Raw genomic sequence first — 24,097 nt, forward strand, 5'->3', positions numbered from 1 at the left:
TATTGATTGTGACCAAACTTTAATTTTAAGACTAGTTTGAAAATTCGTCATATTTTTCGATATCTATAATTGATCAAGATCTAATAATAATAATATTTTTTTTTTAAAAAAAGAAAGAAAACATGGATGGTGATGATGGTTAAAACCTATGATAAATCAATACATGTAGGATAGGATGTTGAGTCAGGCCATCAACAGTAGCTTTCTCATGACATTTCGACATAGTGTATGGGATGGCACTTTAAGGACTAGGTTGTTAAAACAAAAGAATGATGTGTGATACTGTTATAACTTCAACTCATTTTAGAAGAGTTTCATTTCATCCAAATAATTTGGTTTAACTCCGACATAAATTTTATTTATTGACATATATATACACGTTCTATATCAGTTATAAATAAAAAAATTTCTAGGGTAATATTTTGCTCCTGTGTTATTTTAATTTTCATAATTTCAATCTTTTTTTCCTGTGTTATTGGACGAAAATGTTAGATGATTTAAGATAAAAAAAGTTAAGGACGAAAAAAATTATCTAATTTACGGGACAAAAAAAATTCATGGGATAATTACACTCCATCCTCTAAAATTTGGGATAATTGCACTTAGACCCCCCTGTGGTTTGAGAAATTACATCTAACACCCCTAATGTTTGCTTCATCTAACAAATAAGTTTCTCTGTCAGTCAAAATTCACTGAATTTGTTGATATTAACGAAAAAACTGAATGAAATTGATATTTATAATTAATTGACTAATTACTAATTTATTGCAAGTCAAATATTTATTTGGGACTAAAGTGAAGATATACATCCTCACATACATTAACGCATGAAGATGTAATTTGATCATAAAAAAATTATTTGACCTGCAATTAGTCAGTAATAAGTCAATCTGAGATAAATACAGATTTTTTTCTGTTAATATCAGCAATTCGGTGAATTTTGACTGATGGAGGGACTTATTTGTTAGAAAGAAGCAAACCTCAAGGGTGCTAAATTAAATTTCCCCAACCACAAGAAGTTTACGTGTAATACACCAAACCTCAGGTGAGGAAAGTGTAATTATCCCAAAATTCATTTAAATCTTTAATAAATGAAATCATTCTACAGCAAAAAAAAAAAAACACACACAACTTAAAAATAAAAAAATTAAGAAAAATCACAAAATGTGTAATTACATTGTACCAAGGGTAAACACGATAAATATATGACATATGAGGAAACATTTAATAAGCACATCAAGAATCAATATGGGCCCATCACTAGCAGACTGAAACTTACTTGGTAATAATTTCTGCAATCTTATATATATATATGTTGAGATTAATTTATGTTTAAGGTGAAATTATTTAGACAGCAGATAATATTTATTACTGGAAAACGAAGGCAGTCATTATCAGATATGATGTAATTAAATCCCTTTTCAGGGGATCATCGAAATAGATTGATGGGGATAGATACAGGGGCACCACTTAAGCAATGTATATATATATATACACACACACATATGTGTATGTGTGTGGAGAGAGATTGACAAGGTTTTGTGTGTGTAAAAATCATGAAGCAAAGGAGCAGAGCATCACGTTGGATTCTTTCTTGTCATAGTGGAGAGAGACAGCCTAAACCCCCCTACATCACAAACCCTACTCCTACTTCTCTACTCTTCTCCACACACACTTAAGCTTTTCTCCCTCTTATCCCTTTTTATATTAATAAAAACTATAAAAATTTATATTTTGCATAAGTTATTATCAACTTATTGCAGATAAAAAAAATCTGATCAAATTACTCTTGTAATGATAAGATATTTCTTTTTGCATTAGCGTGTGAAGTTGTATAAGAATAGTTTGATCAAAAAAAATTTATTTGACCTACAATAAATTAATAATAAGTAAATTAGGAATAATTATAAATTTTCTAATATCATCAAATTTGTAAATTTTGACCAATGAAGTGATTTATTTATTAGACGAAAACATATACTTGTTATATATTTTTTCCTATCTTAAATTTGTTATTCATATTGTCTTTAGAACATATCTATTTGTAATATAGTTTTTCTAAGAAATAAGTATTATAGTTTTTAAATTAAATGTGGGTTTTTCCTAAATGGTAGCACTACATATAGAAAGTTTTCATTTTTCCAATTTTTATTTAAGCCCTCATATAATAGTGGGAAAAAAAATAATTACTCTAGCTGTAGTACTTTTCTGAAATTGAAAAAGTTTTGACTAAAATAATTGTTATAAAGTAATAAATGGATTGTTTGCAACATATATATATATATATGTACCACCTTAGAGAGAGAGAGAGAGAGAGAGAAGAATTAATTGTGTTACAGGGACGTAGGTAACTTATAAAATAATTTCCAGGGTGAGTGGGTCTGAGTGTGTAGGGAGTAGTGGTTTTAAGCATTTATCTCCTGAAAATCACAGCACAGCTCTCTCCCAATCGCGAGAGTGAAGTGAGGAGAAGAGGAGAGGAGAGAAGAGAAGAAGATCATCATCATCCCATCTATCATCACCTCACCCCACCCCACCCTACATCTCTACACCTTTCTGTTACAAATTAAACTCTTTCTCCTGTTTTGCTTCTTCTGCTCCCAAACTTTCACTCAATCCCCACTGCGGAAACTCTCTTTTGGCTTTCCTTTCTTTTCGCTTCCCCAATCTGTCAAAACTCTCTCTGTCTCTCTCTCTCTCTCTCTCTCTCACTTCTCCCCTAAATCTTTTTACTTTCCGTCATCTGCTCATCAACATGATGGATGACCTTGTAACAGTAGTGTAGCTGCAGTATTTGTCAGAACAAATTTAAAGCTGAAAAGAATTAATAAATTTTGTGAAAAATAATTAAATTTACATGGCCAGCAAGAATTGTAGTAGTAGTGTTATATATGAGGCAAGCAGCGCTACTATCAACCCCAATTCTTGCTCAGCTTCTTCTTGTTCTGGTCTGGGTTCATCAATGGTGGGGATGGTGTTTTCAGACTTGAGAACTCTGTCTATAAACCCCAGCTTCGGCTTATTTTCCTCACAGGAAAGGGAGAGCTCTTCTTCTTCTTTCTGCAAGAGCAAAGCTGATTGGGGTTTTCCTTTCTCGGAGGATCAGGATCAGACGCGCAACAGTGAGGGAAAAGGCTCTGATTCCAGTGATGTGTTTGGAGAGAACAATGAGATGATTGATCTTAATACAAGCTTGAATGAAGAAGATCAAGAATGCGACATGCATGCGTTGAGCAGCGGTAAGGATCCGAGTAATGCAAGTGGGCAATCTAAGCTTTGTGCCAGAGGTCATTGGAGGCCTGCGGAAGACGCGAAGCTGAAAGAACTTGTTGCTCTTTATGGCCCTCAGAACTGGAATCTTATTGCAGAAAAGCTGGAGGGAAGGTCAGGTAAGAATACAACGAAATTGAGGATGTAATAATAATAACTGTGGTTAAATTTAAGTACCATTTTCATCTGGGCTTTGGCTTATATTGTATGGTTGGTTTGTTTTTTAAGGTAAAAGCTGTAGGTTAAGGTGGTTTAATCAGCTGGATCCAAGGATCAACAGGAGGGCTTTCAGTGAGGAAGAAGAAGAGAGGCTAATGGCTGCTCACAGGCTGTACGGTAACAAGTGGGCTATGATTGCAAGGCTGTTTCCTGGGAGAACAGACAATGCAGTGAAGAACCATTGGCACGTTATAATGGCAAGAAAGTACAGAGAGCAATCCAGTGCTTATAGGAGGAGGAAGATGGGACAGTTTGTTTTTAAAAGAATGGAAGATGATGACATTCCCCTTGTTAATGCCTCTACATCCATCCAAAAAGAACCACCGTTGCCAAGTTTTGGTGGTGGCGGTGTCATCTATAACTCCGGTGGTGGTAGTGGCGGGGTTTTCTGTGGATCAGTTGGTTCAGCCCACGTAGCTAGTCTTGGTGGAGCAACTCTTCACAACAATGGATTTTGGCCACCACAAACATCTCTTGGTTTCTTTCCAGGTTCGTTAATTTTCTCATAAATTCATTAGTTGTCTGATTTCACTGTCTTTGTTCTTTTTCCGGATTTTTTTTTTTCTTTCCTTAGTTTGATCTTCTAATCTTAAAGGCTCCCCAACCTAAGTTGATAATTAGTTCAATTAATCTTAAAAACTCAAGAACATGCAAGTCATACATTAGTAGCTGTTGATTATATATGTTTTCCAAGACCCAATGAACACAAAAGAAAGAGAGATTGATGCATCCCTCAACTGTCTATTTCCATAGTACGACCATTTATTCTCTCAAAAAAGACACCAACTTGACGAAAATCTTTTTGTTCATCAAGATATCAAAAAAGAGGATCTTCTTAGCTCATCATTCTTGGCCCATTTCTTGTTTGTTTTCACGCAGGCCCGCCAAACACCAGTACGAGTACCAGTGATGTGATGAACATTTTCAACCACAGCAAACCTTGGGATATTCAAGCCAATTCTTACACCCAACCCCACCCCCATCCCCAATACCCATCCCTGATCACTGCCATCCAACACTCAAATTACCACTACGCTTCAGATTTCACAGCATCACCGCAGCAAATTTCATCCATAGAACCATCTGCAGCGGACCAGGAGAGAATTACACCAACCTTCATAGACTTTCTTGGGGTTGGAGCTTTGTGAATCAGCTGATGATATTATATGTGTTAATGTCGGGGCAGCCATTTTGTTAAGACCAAAACAAAAAAAAAAACAAAAAAAAGGAAAAGAAAAGAAGAAGAAAAAGGGACAGTTTGAATTGAAATTCTTTCAGTTGGGCAACATGAAAAATGCCAAAACCAAGTGTTTTTGATGTCATTTCCCTAACTTTCTTTTTCCTTGTAACTTCATTATCCTCAGATGGAACTCATGTTTGGATGTAAGGTCATGTCACTTGCTCTTTTCTCTCTCTTTTGCTTTAATACTAACAATAATGGGAATGGAGAATGTTACATGTTATAAAACTGAATTACATGCAAAAAGTGGGTAATTTGGACCACGTTGGTGCGATAATAGTTGTGTTTGTGACCAGAAAGGGAAATAATGGGGTACGTACAGCAGATTTTGGTTTTCAGGAAGGGAAAAATATATGAGAAAAAGAGTGGAAAAGACAAAGAATAGAGTAGGAAAAGGAAAAGTAGACATCCTTTTCTCATGGGCCTGCAAGAATCAGGCACAAATTCTGGTCCTAAACGCCAACACTACTTTCAATTGCATTCAATATGGAAAACTGTTTTAAACAAAACAATTGTTGCCTCAGCAGAATCTTCTTCTGCTGGACTTCATGCTATCCACATGGGAATGGGATGAATTGATAAACATGGAACTGTCAAACTCCTTTCCTCCCCACCCATCAATCCATACCATTACCATTATCATACCCACCCCGCTTCTTGCATAATATGCTGCTCCTTCCTACCAACCAACCCCAATGCACGCAGAGATACGTGTGCTTACAAAATTAAGACATATATAGATAATGCTTTTCTTTTTTCTTTTTTTTTTTTTGGTAATGAAATTGATTCATTACAATGTTCAGTGCGTTCATGTATTAAAAATTGATAAACGGGATTTAATTTAAAATGTTTTGTTGGATAGAGAATATCGGGATCTCCAATTTTTTCGTTGAAGCAAGTCCTTGATGATGATTTAAATTGATAGGAAACTTATGGCTCTTTGGATGAGTCGATAAGAACATTTGCTACCTAGAAAAGAACATTCTTGTTAAAACTTAGCAATTGAAATCCATATGGCAATCCATAATAATGTTTTTATTATGACATCATTTATTTGTGAATTAATTACACTTAAAACTTCTTCTAAAAATATAAGATCACAATTTTTTTTTAAAAAAAATTAAAATTATATTTACACCCCCTATGAAAATTTACTGTTTACATTTGATCCATTTTTATTAGGATTTGTATGAAAAATGCCGACGTTAGTGATAAAATTACATAAGTTTTTAATTTTACTCCTCATTTAATATTTTCATGCAAATGAGGGGTAAAATTAAAAAATTATATAATTTTTTTGCTAACATTAGTATTTTTTGTCCAAAATTTAATGAAAGAGGGTCAGGTGTAAACGAAAAATTTTGGGTGGAAGTATAAGTGTAATTTTAATTTTTTTTAACTAAAAATATAATTTTATATTTTTGAAAAAAATTAAGTATAATTAGCTCTTTATTTTATTTCTTCATCGTTATGGTTTCAAATCGAGCTTTTAGTTTGGAATTAATTTTAACCTTTAGGACTCTGTGATTTTTGGTTGGATATAACCATTTTATGTTAGAATCTTTGTTATGGAAAAAATTGTATTTTTTGGTCTTATAGGATAAAATTGTAGTATATTTAGTCCTATAATACATAAAATCGTCCTATGAAACCAAATATGTCAAATTTTTATTTTATGAAATTAAAAATATTACGATATTTATCCTATGAAACTAATTAAGCCCGTAAATTATAGAATGAAAAGTGCAGCAATCCCTATGGCATAGGACTTAAAGGTGCAATTTCCCCCTTTGTTCCGCGTAGTAATTGAAACCCAATTTGAATGCCTCGTACGTAGTTTAATCCTAAATTGACTTAGTTTTTTTTTTATTTTATTTATTTATATTTTTTTAAGTTCAAAGGAAACCTTTAGTAGCATGTAGTCAAATTAGAACCAAGCTTTTTTATTCTATTTAAAGCATATGTATTACGAGTATTATGTTCCTTATTTTATTTGATGAAAAAAGATTTTATATACATAACAATGCATTAAATGCAATAAAATTTTAAATTAGGAAATTCAATCCAATAAAATTAATATCTGTCTAATCACAAAATTCATAAATTTATATGATCATCTTTAAGATAAAAATGTACACAAAAAAAAAAAAAAACCCAGATTGAAAGGCCATAAAAACAACTCGCACAAGATAAATGTATGTTTATTAGAGTATGTAATAAATTAGGCCTCAACAAAGACATCTCTCCATAAATTTCAGAAAATCTTGAAAATCAATCAACCCATCTCCATTGCCATCAAAAGCTACAATCATTCTCTTGCATTCTTCCAAACGGAACTCTAATCCTAAACTACAAAGAACTGTTTGCAACTCACTCCCATCAATAAACCCATCTTTATTTACATCAAACACCCCGAAAGTTTCCTTAATTTCCTCCAAACTAGGCTCTTCCTCCTCAAACAATGCCAAGAAATCATCCGCCCCTAAAATACTCTTACTCCCATCATCCTCCTCCAACCCCCCCACCATTCCCAGCCTATTCATCACCACATTGATTTCTCTAATGTGTATTTTATTTTCCACCCCACAAGTCTCTTTATTGCATGATGGCGCTTGCTGGATCGGCCCGGAAGTATTGGAGAATTCCAGTTTCCTCCCCAGGATCGTGTTCCATGTAGTTGGAAAGAACTCAGAAAACGTTTGGAAGAAACTAAAATGGACACCTGGAAAAAAACTGTTTGTGTCCAAGTAAGCACCATGTCTGAATAGCAAAACCAGCAAATTTGTAATAATGCTTGCCACCGTCAACTCCATCTCTAAAACAATAAATAGGCTATTCTTTTTTTGTTTGGGGGGGGGGGGGGGTGGGTTGGTTATATATATGTATGTATGTAGATTTCTCTGCGTTTGATCATGGAAATGTTGTTGGTATTTATAACTGAGAATTTAGGTAATGTTTGAAGTCGTCATGATGACTACGTCGTCATATATAGCTAGGTTTATAGTACTATTGAGCATTTTGAATAATGTTATATATACATAATTGTAAGGAAAGTTAGGAATTGATTCGGCAAATTTTCCTGGAAATAGGTAGCAAGAATAAGAATGTTGGTAAGAAATGATTATGTTGTCACCCTGATTTGGGTTCAGTGTGAATTTGGACGGCCTACAAAGAATTAAGATGGAAGGTGGTGGGAAATGTTGTGAAATTTCCTTTCCTTGACGTTGCTTTTAAGAAATGGATATGTACAAGTTTCCGTGAAATTTCTGCTGCTATATCCTCAACAATTTGTTTCACTTACATTAATACATTTTACATATGATTAAACCTAGTCAAAACTCTACAATCATTCACAAATTTTCTTTTTCTGCAAGACTACTATATATATATACACACACACGACATGTTTTGGACGGCCGGCGGATTATTTTTTATTTTTCTTTACTTAATTTTTTTAAATAATCGCATTTTTCATCTTAGTTATAGAATGATTTTTACATAAAAATTAATAATTTGGTGTAATTAATTCTGTCTTGGTAGACCAATTGTATGATGACTTCAAGGCTTTTAATTTTTGTAAATGTTGAACTATTTCAACTTTTTCTTATTTATTTTTGTAGGAAACTTGAATTTGAATTTAATACTCTTTTCTTGTTCATTTCTTTTAATGAATGAAAGCATTTTGCGCTGGTGAGTCAGATTTCTTGGAAAATACTTCATCTGCTCAATCACTACCTTGGATATGGACACAAACAGGATCCATCGGGCCCATTTCTCGGCCCGAAAACTCTTAGTGGCCCAATATGACTTGTTTCTTGTTTCTATAAACAACATCCATCACTTGAAGAGTTATTTTGCTGCAGAAAAATAATAAATTTTAAAAATAAAAAGATTAAGCATCAATCGCACGAGGGCCCCACACCAACCGATTCTGCTAAAATAATAACATAGATTAAAAACATTCCATATGGTAAACGGGCCTTGGGCCCAGTTTATAAAAGCCCATGTTTGGCCCAGATTGTACCCAGGCTGGGGACAAGTGCTTAATGACGTAATCAACAGGCCCATGTTTTAAACAATATTAATTGTTCTGAGATGGTCTTCACAATTAGTTACCATATTCCGTACGTAACGTTTACCTCATTTCTTACCTAAGAACCGCTACACCCTTTTCCTCCAAAAACAACTCAACAACCTTTCACTTCCATGACATAAATGGTTTTTGCTCCTCCCAATTTTCTACCATATTTTGATGTAAAAATTAAAAAAATATATAATTAAATTATTGTAATTCAAGAGAGGATAACATACTATATAAGTATCTGTGTTCCACATCATTAAAAATTCCTTCATCAATTTGTATGCAATAGATTCTCTTGTCACACGAGATGTGTTTTTTTAAAGGTAAATTACAACTATTTCTTTTGAGAATTGAGATAATTATAAATATTTTTTTATTGTTTAAAAAATTAAAAATATCCCCTCAAATAAAAAATAATTATGTAGCCCTTACAAGGTGAGGTAGACGTTACTATTTTATCACTGTTGATTTAAAAAAAAAAGAAAACAAATATTAATATTTGAAAAAATGTAAACAAATTGAGGGTAGGAAAAATAAATAATCCATGAGGAATATTGAGTCATAAAAATAGTTTAGGAAATTCTAAAAAGTATATAAAATTACAATTTATAATCCAAAAGGCACTATAACCAGTTTACTACAAAAATTGAATGAAAACCTAACGTTAGAAAAATATTGAAAATATTTGTAATTTCTCAAACAACGAGAAGGTATTTGTAATTATATTAAACTTTAAGAGATGTGGCTATAAATTATTTATTTATTTTATCTAAATCAAGCTGTAATTTAAAAATAAAATGCATACTACAGACAGAATGATGTAACAATAAAATGAAACAGAACAGGGTTGGTGCATTACAGTGTTTGAGTAAGGTATGTAAGTAGAAAGACTTCTGAAATCCAATGTAGCCACTAACAACATAAGAAAACAAAAGAATGCAAAGATGATATCAAAGACATGGGCACACCATCTGCACACACGTCCCATTTTCATCTTCGACAAGCAAAAAACAATACTTATTTCCCACAATTGATGTTGCTGTCTCACACTTAAACAAACAAGAAGATGCGAATGATTCAACTGGCGTTTTCAGCTATGGATTCATCATCACAATTATGTCAACCTCACTCGCTCACTGCTCTACTCCAAAAAAAAATTCTTACCCGTCAAATCAAATCAAATCAATTACAAAATAAATATAACATAATTTGTTATATGATTGATTATTTTGTTTGAATTATAGACTAATCATACGACAAGCGTATTACACTTATAGTATAATTTAATTGATTCAGATTAAACTAAATTAAAATTTTGCATATGGGTGGTAGAATTCTTTTGGTGTTTGGCCGACCGAAACGCACTATGCAATTTGGGCAAAGCGCATTTCTTGAAGTGCGCCTTATATTTCCTGCTCGCCTTTTCTTGTACCGTTCACATGTGGCGCCGGATGTAGGACCAACTATCTTATTCAGCCCCACTAGGACATTAAATTAAGCATAAGGTAGCTCAGATATGAAAGCATCTTGTCATCATACTACCTCCCAATACAACCTCCCTTTGCAAATTTTTTATTCATCAATTATAATTCATTCGTTTTCGAGCTTGTACCTTGTGCACGCTACATATCTTCATTCTTTTGAAATTATACAGGTTTATCGTCATAGGGTCAGTTTCACAATGCACTCAAATTAGTCAATAAATCAAATAAAGAGATCACAGATGATACAGGAAAGCATAATAATTGATGGATGTATTTTTAGCTCCCACCCAATTGTGTGATCACCAACTGGAACCCGTAAGGTCCGCCATGTGTCTCTTGATCCATGGCTAGGCTTTTGGGTCTTTGGGGTTCGTAGGATTGGCCTACCAGAAAACACGTGGAACGTATTGTATGTGGGATAATTTGAGTAATTTTTTTTGGATTTCTCTATTATACATATTTGCCCTTATCAAATTTTTTCTTGGAATTATTAATTTTTTTTTCTGATTCGACACGTCTCGTTCTATCATAACAAATAAAAATATTTAAAATTTAATGAGATATCAAAAGGGAGGATTAGTAGAGGCTAAACAATCAATTAGCTAAAACGTATGGGATCTAATGATGATTCATCATATCGTTTTAATAAGTAGCATCTATTGTGTTGGTGCTCTCCTATAAACACCCTAAGAATAGACCATTTTTGGCTACTGAAGAATACGTCACATTTAGCTATATTGGATCTTACCCTTGTGCCCTTTGCATATTGAAGCAACATCACTAAGAGAAAGAGGAGCATAGTGAATAGTTACAGGAGAGGTCATTGTAGTCAAACTTGTCCAACAAATGTTTATTTGTCCGCAGACTGTAGCTGGAAAAGAATTGCCAAACAACCTGAAACAGGGGACTCTGTTTTTGCATTATGCATACTATGAAAATGACACCTGAATAATAACTGGGCCACTGTCCTAATTCAAACACAGTTCAATTGTCTGATTGATAGCTTCCTCCACTAAGAATTGACTTTTGCTTCATGGTAGAAAGGTAAAAAACTAGAGCTTATACATGTAATATCTGTCTTCACTTTTGTGGGTGGGCTCTAATCTTGTATTGGTTTCTTGGCATTGACTTAATCTATTTCCTTGGAAGTGCTCCATTAAACTACTCAACCAACATCATATTAAACTATGGAAGTGGGCAAAGAAGGTGTGTTTGTGGATTGAAACTGGAGGGATCATCATAGTTTAAGCTGAACCATGCAAATTCTGGGTCCTGCTAAAATCCCACAATAGGTACCAAAAAGCAGACAGTAGACAAATTTTCAGGGAGACAAAGAGAGTAAAAGTTTAGGTATACCTCCATAACAGGATTCTTTTCCACCTTTTGGGCGTCATATATAGAATACTATGATTGTGTTTCAACAACCCACGGTTCAGAAAAGTGTCTTCACCATTCATCTATAAATAGGGAACAGGTTTTGCAAGACAGGGCACATACATTATCACGATACTTGCAAAGCCTGTAATAGAAAATGGCCAGCAATAATGCCCTGCATGTATTAGTGACTATACTAGCTTTCTCTTACCTTTTTTTCTTCATTGATCTCGCAACTTCAAGTAATTCTTTTAGTCCTTATTGTATGATTAAAGAATGTCTGTCGTTATATGTTTAGGTGGTAAAACCGAGTATCGATACTTATGTGCCGTCTTTTTTCTTTTCGTAACTACAGGGGCTATACTCCTTGACCAAGAAAGTCGACCTATTCCTTCACCAGAAGATACGTTTCAGGTACATTACGATGAAATGGAACGTTAACTATATTTTTCATTTGATTTTCTGATTTAGTCGATTTCTGTTTTTCACACAGATGAGTAAAGCAGAAAATATGAGGGAAATCATGGACATGGTAGAGGATGAGTTCTTTCGCAGCAGGATGGATCTCGAGATTATCAACAGGGACTATCCTGGATCAGGAGCAAACAACCGTCATACGCCAAATCCACCTGTTAAAGACTAAGTTGTTGAAATTCTAAGCAGAAGCAGCTAATGCTGCTTCTGATTTATGTAATAATATGTATAGCACATTTTGCTTCTAATTAAGCCTCCATCCGTGGGGGCCTAATCGACTACTACTAGCTTTCCTGTATTAAATCTATGAGCAAAACCTCGTACTGCATGTATCACTACTTTCTAGGTCTGGTGTTATTTTAATCTACGTTCATGGTCCGAGGTGGATGGAGCCAATACATGTATCTTAAATGCTCTGGTAAGAGGGTGTGAAGATTGTTATATCAGCTTTGTTAGCATCTCAACTCTTGTCTGTCCACATCAATAAAAGTGTTTCAGTTCTAGTTCGATTCCCTTTTTCCTTTTGGATTGCTTTATAGACTATTTAAGCTTTCAATTTGAGGCATGAACCATAAGGATATCAAGACCTAAAAAAGTGAGAAGTCTTGATGGGATTTCAGCTTCTGAGCAGCGAGCTTCTTCATATATCCATCTTCATGGGACAAGAATTCCTTTTACATCGATCCGTTCTCAAGAACATATTGATCAGAGTAGATTTTTGTCCTTATGACCAGCTTAATAACACACTGTAGTTCCAATGCTGAACAACAAATCACAATCAATCAAATTCAGTTCTAAACCATAATCAGGATATGTAAGAGGTAGAATCAGATTATTATTTAAGACAATTCCAGGGAATAGATTCTCGTTATCATTCACTAAGTGTAAACTTCCTTATTTCATTTATGTTAGTCGCTTTGCTCTCCGTGGAATGCATCAATAATAGGATTTGACAGACCAAGATTTATCTACCGAATTTTGACACAATTCATACCATATGACATTGCTGTGAATAGCTTATTATATCATTCCGGGGAAATTGCAGCTATAATCACTCGTACATTTTGTTAAACAATTGCAACATTTTTCATCAGGATAGACGCAATCTCTAAATTTGATTTCGTCGTAGATGGGTGAGTTATCGCACTCATTATGTAGCTAAAATCAAGTTGCTGAAATCTTGAGACTAACTCTGTTCTAGTGACCTCCATGTGTTAGTAAATCTGTGAGGAACAAATCCTGAAACAGCCCTCTAAGACAATTTCAGTCTGCAATGGAGTTTCAGGGTTTCAGAAACCCTCTAAATTCTTACAAGAAACAATATCAGCTGTATGGCAAATCCATGTTCTTGAATCCAATAATGAATCCTATGAAGTTTAGCCTTTTGTGAGAAAGTTAAAAGTGGATCAGGGAATCTAAGATATTGGAATATCTTCTTAATTAATTCAAAGCAATAAAAAGGAATAGGGCCTCATGTGAACCACCCAAACTATCCACAAACATATAAAAACAGCACAGACAATAATGTCTGAGTGGAGGAAGTGGATGTGAGGTGTCAGCCACTTGAAGTACAAACAATACCTGAGATCATCATCATGTTATCTTTTATTCCTTACGACCTGAAACAGCCTTCATTCAGAAAATTCCTCCCTTTGTCAGGCAGTAAGAAGAATGCTAAAAATGTTGATGCAGAAAGCTTCATTGTACAGCAATTTGAATAATGAAGATATTCATTAATGTCCAACAGTTCACATGGTTTCATCAACTTAGTGGGTCACTAGATCAACTTGAAGAAGCATTCAGGCGAAAAATGTTTGGACAAAAATTCTACCTAGTGTAGAAATTGTTGGCACTGTCGCTTTTACATTTTTGACTTAGTAAGGTGGGAAATGAAGCATTACATGAGTTCAGTTAAACGTTTCCAATCCCACTACCTTCTTTGGACATGACACCATTCATAAGCTCATTAGTGCAAGTTTGACCTCGTGTAAAAGTAAATCGAATTTCAAGTTGTCAGCCAGCTATTATGGATAAACTAACTTTATTCCGGTCAGAAATGTTAGTTTACTCGCACCAGTGAGTTATAATTATATCAGAGAAGACTTATCAGTTGTTGTATATTTCTACTAACTTTGGAAACATTTGTAGAAATTGCTTCAAGTTTCACAGATTTTCACATGTAAAATGTGTTAAAGACCAATTATAGATGTTGGGCTAAAGTTCTGAACTGAAACTTACAAATTGAATGATCATTCTTTTCAGTTTTGGTGAAGAATAAAGAATTGCAAAATGGTTAAGCATTAATGAGATGCACTTAAGCAATTTGATTCAATAATTGGGAGCAAGGCTATGTCTTATCCACCAAATGCTATTCATAATTTAAGACAACATTGTTATTTTTAATCCAAATCATCTAGAAGCCTAGCATATTCTAGGAGGCATCATCTGGTAACCAAAACATGGCCTACTATGATCCAAGTGTCTGAAATACTATGCCAGCTCTGTCCTGTTTGTTCAGTGAAATTACGATCCTCATAACATGTAAGAACTCCTGCTGTACAAGAACCGAAACAGTAACCAGCATTCTGCTGAATCTTGGTAATCTATCATCGTGGGACAACATATCCAAATTTAGTTTACATGTTATCGAACAGAATGTCTACTTTTGACATATGCAAGTTTTCCAATTTGAAAAAACATTTCATCTTACTGAAGAGAAGGGAAATTTGAAGACGGATCAATTCATGGCTCATATAATCATAAGGCATCTGCTACGTACTGTAGCCCAGAAAAAACAGTAATGTCGGTCCAAACCAATGAATTTAGTAAATGGTTTCTTTTACATCATTCTCAGCACTTAGCATCCTTCCTAAAATTTTCATGTACTGGCAGACCTACCGTTTCAGAACTACTAGAAAAAACACAAAGAATGTTTTTAAACTTTAATGATGAAGAATAAAGCAGAGTGAAACAGACAATGATTATGGACTCTTGGGATTAAAAAGTTAGATATGTAATCAGAAAATGAAACTTCAGAGTTAACATTCCTTCTTACAGGAAGCTCCTCCCCTGAGAACAGACAAATTGCAGAAGGCTTTTATGATCTTATTTTGTCTTCCTAATCCAAGATGTGGGGTCAAAAGACATATGTGTTCTTCAAGTCATTGAACATCAACATTGACCTTGTCTTACGGGGATAAACCTTCTGTCAAAATTCTGTGAAACTATTATCTAATTCTCCAACTTCAACAAGATGAATATTATCTCTTATTGTAATATATACTGAACCTATATCGTTAACTTATACCTTGATGAATCTTTCTAGTACACGTTCCATGAAAAACCAGATTCTTAGTTGAGTGTTTCACATTTTGCTTCGGATACATAACTTGCAATTCTCTCATCATTGGTTTTCCTAAGCCACCCTCATCGTGCTAGATCACAGGTCAATAATCTAAACGATTTCATCTATCCATCACTTCAGCTATTATCTTTCATGCATGATTCTTTACTTATCAATAAATACCGTTCCTACTTCCGAATAATCTATAATAAAGGTGGAAGCCAATCAGTGACACAATGCTCCCGTCAGTTTCAAAGAGCAATTATTTTCCATTAACGAATTTTCCGGGATAAATTACAATGATTGTTTCGTGGGATAGTGATCCTTTTGTTTCACTTTGCCTGGTTCCTGACGCTATATTCTTCTCACTCTCTATACATGCTTTACGATTTGCTATCTCACCCCACATCCCCTCATGGGACCCTAACAGAATAATAATTGAGAGGCAACTTTGTTTAGGTGACTTTTTGATTCTCTGGACCTTCTGCTACTGACCTTCAAATTCTAAGGGGCTGCAATGCATCATCCTTAGAATCTGCTTTACTTGTTACGGAATATATTAAAGTAAGAAAAGAGCTTCAAGTACAGCAGCTGGTTAAAGGGAAAGCTTCTTCATTTACTCTTCTTTTCTTCTTTCTCATCACTGACTTTTGGGCCATATGTATCATGCATTCGAGTTTCCACTAATAAAAATACCATCACATTCATGTGAACTAGCTCTTTTTTACTTTGCATCTAATGATCTTGTCTAATAAAAATTACTAACAAGTGTAGCGGACCAGGAGAACGTATGGTGCTCTGATGGAAATGCTTTAAGATCAATCATTGGATTTTGATTCCACGATCGGACTCTGTCCGCAACCCAAGAAATCTAAAAGACTGATCCGATCTAGATGACTTTTAGGATTTGTTGTTTGCCATTGTGGCCATCTTTTATTTTCCCTTTCTTTCCCTTCTTCACTTTAAGTGAAAATCAAACTTCATGATATCCACTGTTCAGTTCTATCTAGGCGTTGATCAATGCCTTACGAAATTCATGGAGGGCTTCAAGGTAGTTGCAAGAACGCCCCCTTGTTTTGGTTATATGCTCTCTTTTTCATCTTGCTACTTTTGTGGAAGAAGGAGAGCCATATATGTGACATACATATGCATGGATGTATTTTTGTCAATTCCTTCTGTTAGGAGACTATGATTGAGAAGAAAAGAGATTCTATTACACACAATAAAGTCCAATAAACTTCGTAGTTTATTTTGTCCACAAACTATCGTCTCATAGTATCTTACTACATAGTCTAATACTGTCTGTCCATGGAAAAGAATTAGCTAAGACTGATAATGTCTTTCCAAGAAACATACCTTGTCAATATGGCTTGAATTCCTTTCTATCAACTAGACTATATTATAACCTTAGAGGAGTTTAGCATAATCCAATGCGATTCTTGGACGATTTTAAGGAAAAGAGAAGATGGGCTTTCTCCACATCAGCTTGGTAATAACCTGTGTTGCCTGTTACTGCATAATCTATGGAAGATTGGCACAGTTTCTGGTTTGTTTGTAACATACAGTCTTAATACTTCAAAGATAAACCATAGGTAGGAGATGATAATCTGAGAGAGTCATTATTAGTCATATATCCTACATTATCAACTCTTATCCTTCTAAAAAAGTAGTTGATGATCATACAAAATACTTGCTTGTCCTAAAATCTAACCTAGATTCTTTGATTCCTTTTATCCCTACAAAAACAAAAAGAAGGGGCCAAATCCATCCACACCTCCTCAGAAAGGAAATTTGGGAAAATAAACATTAAGAATTGAAATGTAGCGAAAGAAAAGAGATACTCATTTGGCCATCTACTTCAATCTTTAAAAAGAAACATCCACTAAAGCATCATCATTAATTTAGAAAATTGCACCCCTTACACATCATGGAGGGGACTGCCTAACTTATATGGGAATATCACACACACACACAGACACAGGGAGAGGTGGGAAAACAGCAAAATAAAACAAAACACACACTTTTTCTCTTTTCTCTCCTTTTGAGACTCAAAATTGAAGTGTGTTGCTTTCTCTATTTTTGCTGCATCAGAGATTCTCTCTACCCTTCAAGTCAAAGAAAAAAAGAGATAAAAACTTGGAAGCAGAAATAAAGAAAAGTTTGATATGAAATGGGAAATGGGAGAAAAGGAAGGGCCACAGCTCATGGCATATATTCCCTCCAGCATAACCCCACTTATGTTTCCTGATATGGGGTGAGATCATAGGACAGAGGCTTACAACTCCCCAACTATAAAGAGAATTACCGGCTGCCGCATTCTGAACTACAAGTAAAACCTGTCCTTTCAAATGATACAACCCCCATATACTATATTCTTCTCTCAGAAACAGAAATGGCTTTTCAGAATGTTCACGATAATGAAATGAGCTTGGTTTTGTCCAGTGATGCAAAACCTCGACTGAAATGGACTCAGGAGCTGCATCAGCGGTTTGTCGATGCTGTCAACCAGCTCGGTGGTGCAGAGAGTTGAGTATCAAAGTTTTTTGTTATGATCGATTTTTAATGTGTATTGGACTGTATACATTCTGATACAAGAGATTGTATTTTTTAATACAGAGGCTACACCGAAGTCTTTGATGAGGATCATGGGCATTCATGGACTCACTTTGTACCACCTCAAGAGCCACTTACAGGCAATCCTATTTGTTTCATGTTAAACATCGCTAGATTCTTGTTCACTTTTCTGTTCAGAAGGGTTCTTGAATAGGTTGATGTATTTTTGCTGCAGAAATATAGGCTGGGAAGGAGCCAACAATCACAAATCTATCACCATAGTAAGCCAGAAGGTAACGAGCATTTCTTAACCGTGTTTCATTAAAGTTGAAAATTAATGTGCCCTGATGCATATCTTCCTGAATCCAGATTATGGAGGAAAACAGACGAATCTATTTGCCAGTACGATTTTTGACGAAGCAAAAGAGCCGACTAATGAGTAATAATTGTTAGATGCAGTTACTATGATTTTTTGAATATTTTTGCAGCGAAAATGACAAAGAAGGAATTTTACTGATACAGCTTGTGTTGATCAGAAACTTGCAGATAACTCAGGCTTTGCAAATGCAAATGGAGGTACAGAGGAAACTTCATGAACAAATTGAGGTAAACTATACCAGGCTCATGCAATACCCAACCACTGAACATTGAATAAATTGATCAGCAACTTTATGACCCAAAATCTTTCAGGTGCAAAGGCATTTGCAGCTAAGAATTGAAGCTCAAGGAAAGTATTTACAATCAGTCTTGAGAAAAGCGCAGGAGACACTTTCCGAATACAGTTCTTGCTCCATTGAAGCCGAATGTGCAAAAGCTCAACTTTCTCAATTGGCATCAATGGTTGACTCAGGATGCCCGAGCTCCTCATTCTCTGTTTTAACAGAGAGTGAAAGTTCAATGTTAGAACACGAGAGGAACAAGCTATTTGGTCGCAATGGATGTTCGCACGAGAGTTCCTTAACATCATCGGAGAGTTCATGGAGGCAGGATGAAACTGAACCACAGCACGAAGTTGGTGAGAACTGTAAGCATGAAAATGTAAAGATGAATAATGAAACGGCAAAATCTATTGAGCTCTCACTTATGGAAATGCATCCAGTTGAAAAGGGTCCATCAGAGATTCAAGCTACCAACAATGAAAAGTCTGGAGCACGAAGCAGTAGCCAACAAGTGAACAGGATCAGCTGGTTCAAGGATATTGATTTGAACTGCAAATCCATGACTGACTTCGGGTCAGGTCCAAGAGCAATAGACTTGAACGATAAGGGGTTGGAACTTTTCAATGGGAATTTTTAGACTAGAAACAGCGTGAATAGGTGCTTTTGCATCGTATATAATCTGGAAAACTGATTGGTTCTATAGCTAATATTAATGCTTATAGTAACTATGTAAAATCTTCTCTGTGTGGACCACAATGAACTTCCTGAAGTATATCCATATCGAAAGGCACAATTGTCGCATGTGCATATTCGTCATCTCTCCATGTAATTTCCAAACAAAAATCACTGCCTCATATGTAATAATCTATATAATTTCTTTTGTAGTATGTGACTGTGAGTACGCTTAATTTTTCACGCTCTTGCTACGGTTAAACAATCCTCTTCGGATAATTCGTCCAAGCCAAGGATAGCTATAATGCCCTGAAGCTCTTTATACCGTTGTAAAGTTTGCTTAACTCTGTGCGCATTTTCATAATGTTCCTAACCGACGATCCGAAGTTGAAGCATGATTGAAGTCGAATCTAAAGGATCCACTGCTGGATAGATACCTTTGGCAGCTAATCCTCTTGATAGTACGAATCGAAACTCTTTGCTAGATAAGGTCACTTTCTTTGAATCACGCAACAGGAACAAGTTATAACAGCAAAGTTTTGACCCCAACATCGCTACAAAAAGTATTGAACTTTCCGATCCCCAAACAACATTTATACAGAGAAAAGAACGTTATCCAACCATCATCCTTGCAATTTAGAAAACATAAATTATCCAACAAAAACTTGACTGTTCACACATGTTAGCCCTATCTGAAGGTGACAAACAAAGGAAAAATGTTTCTAGGCCTCCGTTTCTTGATGATGTGATGCAGAATCACTATTCTCACGACTCCCACTCGCACTGGTCTGATTATTTTCAGCGCTTCTCCAATCATAGCTAAGACTAAAGCTCACCCAAATCCGTCTCCTCCTTTCTCCATCATTCTCTCCGCTAGTTCTTTTGCCGGCATCATCGTCTTCATCCGCAGGCATTTCATATCTACAAACAGGGCAGGACCCACGAATTTTCAACCACTTCTCTATACACTCCACATGAAATTTATGCTTACAGGGCATTTCTTTAGCCATATCACCAGTCTCCCATTCCTCCAAGCAAACAACGCACTGTTCATCATCATTTTCACCATTCACAATTTCTACACTTGGCATGGCATCGATTGAGGCCTTCGAGGCAGTTCGTTGACCAACTTCTAAATCTCCAAGCAAGGAATCCAATCCCAGTGATGAGCCACCACTACTTTCCATGACGACCATGCCTCCTGTAAAAGGGTCTATGAAGATGATCCTATCACGTGACTCACGTGCAGTGGTTTGATCTTGTGTTTCTTGAGGTGGGTTTGTGGAACCTTGAAGCGGGTCGGAGGTAGTTAGGCCTAACATGTAAGGCAAAGAGAGTGCGATGTGTCTGATTCTTGAATTAATTAGGGTTTGGAAGAAGGATGATTGCTCTGGGGACCCTGTTTCGGAGGCCATTTCCGAATAAACTTTCCAGCAAAAGAACACACAATGAGTTTATTTCTGCAAGCAAAGAACTGAAAGGAGTAACTGTTGGAAGATCAAACATGAAAGATCTGATTTTTAAGCAAATGGTGGGCGCCAACAGGAAGTTTGTGGAAAGATCTGAAATGATGTACTGACAGATTGCTGTTTTTTCACTTCAACGAGTTACGAAGTTTGGATCATGATTGCCGTCTTTTCCAATAATAAGGGATTCTTGCTCAGGTCGAGGTTTGATTTGGTGGTGACTGCTGAAGAGAATTCTTGGCGAGTCCTACGTTTCGTCTCAGGTGGATCATATCTCAAATCATGATCCTTACACGTAGATTTTGTGGAACTAGAAGCTGAGATTGTCCTAGATTCAGAATCGAGGAGCCATCCAGAATGATCCTACTACTTCTGCGCAATGTCCAACTTTTTCTTTTTTATCCAATAGGTGACTTCTCGAAGAAAGTAGAAAAATATAATGATTATATATCTATACGGAGGCTACACTGCGTTTTGGGAGGGTCGTAATTGTAGGTATTTTTTGTTTTGATGTTTTTAATAATGAAATTGCGATTTGATCAATTATTTTTATACAAGTTTATAAGAATACATAAATATACAATAACCGAAACTATTTATCAATAGGTTTTAATAATTAGTAGTATATATGTTTTTATGTAGGAAATCCTTAGAATATTTTTATAATCTATACATAAGAGTTTACAAAATTAAAAAAGAAGACAGGAAAAGTGAAATATTCTTGTTTTGCTTTTCAAATGTGTCTATACTAGAAATAATAAAAAATAAATCAATTCAATTAATACATTAAGTTTTTTCATTAATTCAACATAAACATGATTTGAGAATTAAAATAAGATTAAGTTATCATAAACAATTTTTTCCTTTTTTTTTACAAGTCATTATAAGAAACATGGAAACAATGAATTATTACAATCCGAGGATAGACAAACTAAACGTTAGCCTTAATAATAATTCAAAATGGAGGGAACTCAATCGTACTACTGCATTTGCCGTGTGGGAGTACTGGACAATCAATGATGTTGGAGGCTGAAGCATCCAGGCACATATACACCTGATATAGTTGCCTGTTCCCTGATTGAATATCCATGTTGCACTCTATCCATGCTTCATAACCACTTCCTCCTTTTATTGCATCTTTTATGGAACTCAAGCTGTATACCCCTCCATTTGGTTCAATCCCTGTCCCAAATTAGTGCATTACTAGAATTCTTGTGAATTTGATTTTTGTTCAGATTCATGGATTACAGGACAAGTAGTGTATTGTAATAGTACTTTTAATTGTTGGACCGTGACATCGACTAATCGTATGATAAGTGTATTTTATTAATCATTAAATGATTGGATTGAGTTCAGATCGAACAAAAAATTTTCTTCAAATTAAAAATAAATTACATCGAGCTCCCATAAAATTTAATATTATTATAAATATCATTGGTTGTTTGAAAATTAACAATATCCTTCATATATCATAAAATTGTGTAACTCTTGGACAGTAAAGTGGAAACGTCAACTTTATCCTAACTGAAACTTTAATTTTTTCATAAAAAAAGATAAAATATTAAAAAAAATTCTAATATTGGACTGACATCACATTAATATAAAAAAGAATGTAAGGATCGATGTTGGGCAGATGTTATTTCAAAAATGATAAATTTTTTATAATGCAAGATCTAAAAAAGCATTTTGAACAATTTAATAAAAAATTTGGATAAAATCTAATGAAAACTGACGTTATGGATCAATTGTTGGATAAATATTATTATAAGAGGTATCGATAAATTATCAAATAATAAAATATATTTAAAATTGTATCAAACTTTAGAGGAACTACCACTAATTTCCCATAAAATTATAGGACAAACCTGCATCTCCTAGGATTTGCAAAAGATTGAGTTGCTGTTTAAGATTTAGAGCGGTTGCAAAGTAGTCGTGTTGGCCAAGAACAGACTGGGAGCAGGTTCCATGTTTGTCCCATTCGTGAGCCCAAAAACTAAGGCTGTCGCTGCTTGGGCACGCCAGAGATGGCCAGTCTGTTTGCATTCTTCTGCTAAGGTCGGAAATTTTGGATGGATCGAACTGGTTTTCCGGGTCACAGTTTGATGGATAGGATCCGTCGTTGTAATTGGGCCAAAGTCCATGGATACTGAAATCCGATGCGGGCTTTCCTGTTTTCGGGTAGCAGCAACTTTGCTTTGAGTCGCAATATGATCCTGGCCACTACATATATACATCCATAACATTTTCAGACATTACATTAATCTGATTATGTCAGAATTTAATATTAATCAAAACCCTAGTTCTCTAGTTCACTACCAGAAACAATATAGTCTAGACAATGTCAACAACCAATTGGTTGAATTGGCACCACTCTCCTCTTCTCAAGGACAGAAAGAAAGGGTCTTGGTTTTCAAATCCAGTTTCTAAATAAAAAAAATAGACAGACAATCCTGACCTGCTGAACAAAGTAGAAGAAGTCAAAATCTTGGCAAGTACAGACAACGGCAAAGCCAATTAGCCATAGAAGCTTTGAGAGAACTGAGTTCTTCGGATTCATCATTCTTTGCTGTTCTAAACCTTTAGAAAATTTTATGTGGTGTACATACACATACGTTTTCTTGTATCTCTTATATATATTTATGACTGAAAAGATGGAGACATGTAATATTATGTGCTAGAAATCTTGTTGTTAATTATTTTGTGAATGGTGTTTCTTTCTTGAGTGTGTAACGGAAATTTGATGCTCTTTCTGGGTAATTTATGCCCATTGTTTGTGAAAACAGGAGAATGGGACAATCCATTACATGATATTTGTTATATGTTTGCCTTGCTTGTCGGCTTCTTATGTAAGGAAATGATGGCATTCTCTATAGCCAGGAAGATTCTCATAATCTTTTGCCGATTATATAGGAAAGAAAGATATCGACAATCTCTTGGAGAAAGGAAACTGATTAATTAAGGTTTGGAAAATTTTATTTAAGGGTTCGTGACTTGGTTTGATTGTTTAATTATGGGACATTCATAAATTGTTTTGATTTTTTGTTTGTTTAATGAAGAAAGCCCTTGGATGATGTTTTAAAACATGGTAAATTAGAGCTACCGCAAGGTTAATTACAAATATTTTTTCATTGTTTGAAAATTTTTTAAAATATTTTTATGGACTAATATACCCCGTGGATGATTTATTTCACCCACCCATTTGTTTTAATATATTTTCAAATATTATTTTTTTTTAAATTTCAGTAAGAGTAAAGTAAGTACA

At 34.8% G+C, this 24,097-nt stretch overlaps 5 protein-coding genes across 6 annotated transcripts; 3 read left to right on the forward strand and 2 right to left on the reverse strand.

The window, feature by feature from the left end:
• Positions 1-2,343: 2,343 nt before the first annotated feature.
• MYB105 (myb domain protein 105) lies at positions 2,344-4,899 on the forward strand. Its single transcript, XM_011072687.3, has 3 exons — positions 2,344-3,389; positions 3,499-3,978; positions 4,369-4,899. Exons 1-3 carry the CDS (start codon positions 2,858-2,860, stop codon positions 4,635-4,637), a joined length of 1,281 nt encoding a protein of 426 aa, XP_011070989.1. The 5' UTR covers positions 2,344-2,857; the 3' UTR covers positions 4,638-4,899.
• A 6,842-nt stretch (positions 4,900-11,741) lies between these two features.
• Positions 11,742-12,649, forward strand: LOC110011595 (uncharacterized). Its single transcript, XM_020691995.2, has 3 exons — positions 11,742-11,910; positions 12,024-12,082; positions 12,162-12,649. The coding sequence occupies exons 1-3, from the start codon at positions 11,826-11,828 to the stop codon at positions 12,309-12,311; spliced, it is 294 nt and encodes a 97-aa protein (XP_020547654.1). The 5' UTR covers positions 11,742-11,825; the 3' UTR covers positions 12,312-12,649.
• A 4,830-nt stretch (positions 12,650-17,479) lies between these two features.
• Positions 17,480-19,584, forward strand: LOC105156531 (Homeodomain-like superfamily protein). 2 transcript variants are annotated; one of them, XM_088877563.1, is made up of 7 exons: positions 17,480-17,814; positions 17,928-18,009; positions 18,100-18,178; positions 18,274-18,331; positions 18,408-18,477; positions 18,575-18,644; positions 18,729-19,584. In XM_088877563.1, the coding sequence occupies exons 2-7, from the start codon at positions 17,981-17,983 to the stop codon at positions 19,332-19,334; spliced, it is 912 nt and encodes a 303-aa protein (XP_088733689.1). In that variant the 5' UTR covers positions 17,480-17,814; positions 17,928-17,980; the 3' UTR covers positions 19,335-19,584. The 2 variants fall into 2 exon arrangements, with proteins under 2 accessions (XP_088733689.1, XP_011070990.1); XM_011072688.3 differs by lacking the exon at positions 17,480-17,814 and having other exon boundaries at positions 17,821-18,010; positions 18,102-18,178.
• A 349-nt stretch (positions 19,585-19,933) lies between these two features.
• Positions 19,934-21,258, reverse strand: LOC105156532 (E3 ubiquitin-protein ligase MPSR1). Its single transcript, XM_011072689.3, has one exon. The coding sequence runs from the start codon at positions 20,782-20,784 to the stop codon at positions 20,092-20,094; it is 693 nt and encodes a 230-aa protein (XP_011070991.1). The 5' UTR covers positions 20,785-21,258; the 3' UTR covers positions 19,934-20,091.
• A 396-nt stretch (positions 21,259-21,654) lies between these two features.
• LOC105156758 (ribonuclease 1-like) lies at positions 21,655-23,584 on the reverse strand. The gene is made up of 3 exons (XM_088877564.1): positions 23,291-23,584; positions 22,701-23,055; positions 21,655-22,017 (listed from the first exon to the last, which is right to left on the reverse strand). Exons 1-3 carry the CDS (start codon positions 23,393-23,395, stop codon positions 21,791-21,793), a joined length of 687 nt encoding a protein of 228 aa, XP_088733690.1. The 5' UTR covers positions 23,396-23,584; the 3' UTR covers positions 21,655-21,790.
• Between the last annotated feature and the right edge of the window lie 513 nt (positions 23,585-24,097).

The sequence above is a fragment of the Sesamum indicum genome, linkage group LG2, assembly GCF_026168435.1.
Source record: "Sesamum indicum cultivar Baizhima isolate 11 linkage group LG2, ASM2616843v1, whole genome shotgun sequence".
In the NCBI taxonomy this organism is placed as follows: domain Eukaryota; kingdom Viridiplantae; phylum Streptophyta; class Magnoliopsida; order Lamiales; family Pedaliaceae; genus Sesamum; species Sesamum indicum.

Bases quoted from the DNA above. Each gene is read 5' to 3' on its own strand.
- MYB105 (XM_011072687.3), top strand. From the start codon at position 2,858: ATGGCCAGCAAGAATTGTAGTAGTAGTGTTATATATGAGGCAAGCAGC. The intron at 3,390-3,498 runs GTAAGAATACAA...TTGTTTTTTAAG, and splicing joins AAAGCTGGAGGGAAGGTCAG to GTAAAAGCTGTAGGTTAAGG. The intron at 3,979-4,368 runs GTTCGTTAATTT...GTTTTCACGCAG, and splicing joins ATCTCTTGGTTTCTTTCCAG to GCCCGCCAAACACCAGTACG.
- LOC110011595 (XM_020691995.2), top strand. From the start codon at position 11,826: ATGGCCAGCAATAATGCCCTGCATGTATTAGTGACTATACTAGCTTTC. The intron at 11,911-12,023 runs GTAATTCTTTTA...TCGTAACTACAG, and splicing joins CATTGATCTCGCAACTTCAA to GGGCTATACTCCTTGACCAA. The intron at 12,083-12,161 runs GTACATTACGAT...TTTTTCACACAG, and splicing joins CACCAGAAGATACGTTTCAG to ATGAGTAAAGCAGAAAATAT.
- LOC105156531 (XM_011072688.3), top strand. From the start codon at position 17,878: ATGGCTTTTCAGAATGTTCACGATAATGAAATGAGCTTGGTTTTGTCC. The intron at 18,011-18,101 runs GTTGAGTATCAA...TTTTTAATACAG, and splicing joins CCAGCTCGGTGGTGCAGAGA to AGGCTACACCGAAGTCTTTG. The intron at 18,478-18,574 runs GTAATAATTGTT...TGTGTTGATCAG, and splicing joins GCAAAAGAGCCGACTAATGA to AAACTTGCAGATAACTCAGG.
- LOC105156532 (XM_011072689.3), bottom strand. From the start codon at position 20,784: ATGGCCTCCGAAACAGGGTCCCCAGAGCAATCATCCTTCTTCCAAACC.
- LOC105156758 (XM_088877564.1), bottom strand. From the start codon at position 23,395: ATGATGAATCCGAAGAACTCAGTTCTCTCAAAGCTTCTATGGCTAATT. The intron at 23,056-23,290 runs GTCAGGATTGTC...GTATATATGTAG, and splicing joins TCTTCTACTTTGTTCAGCAG to TGGCCAGGATCATATTGCGA. The intron at 22,018-22,700 runs GTTTGTCCTATA...AATTTGGGACAG, and splicing joins GCAAATCCTAGGAGATGCAG to GGATTGAACCAAATGGAGGG.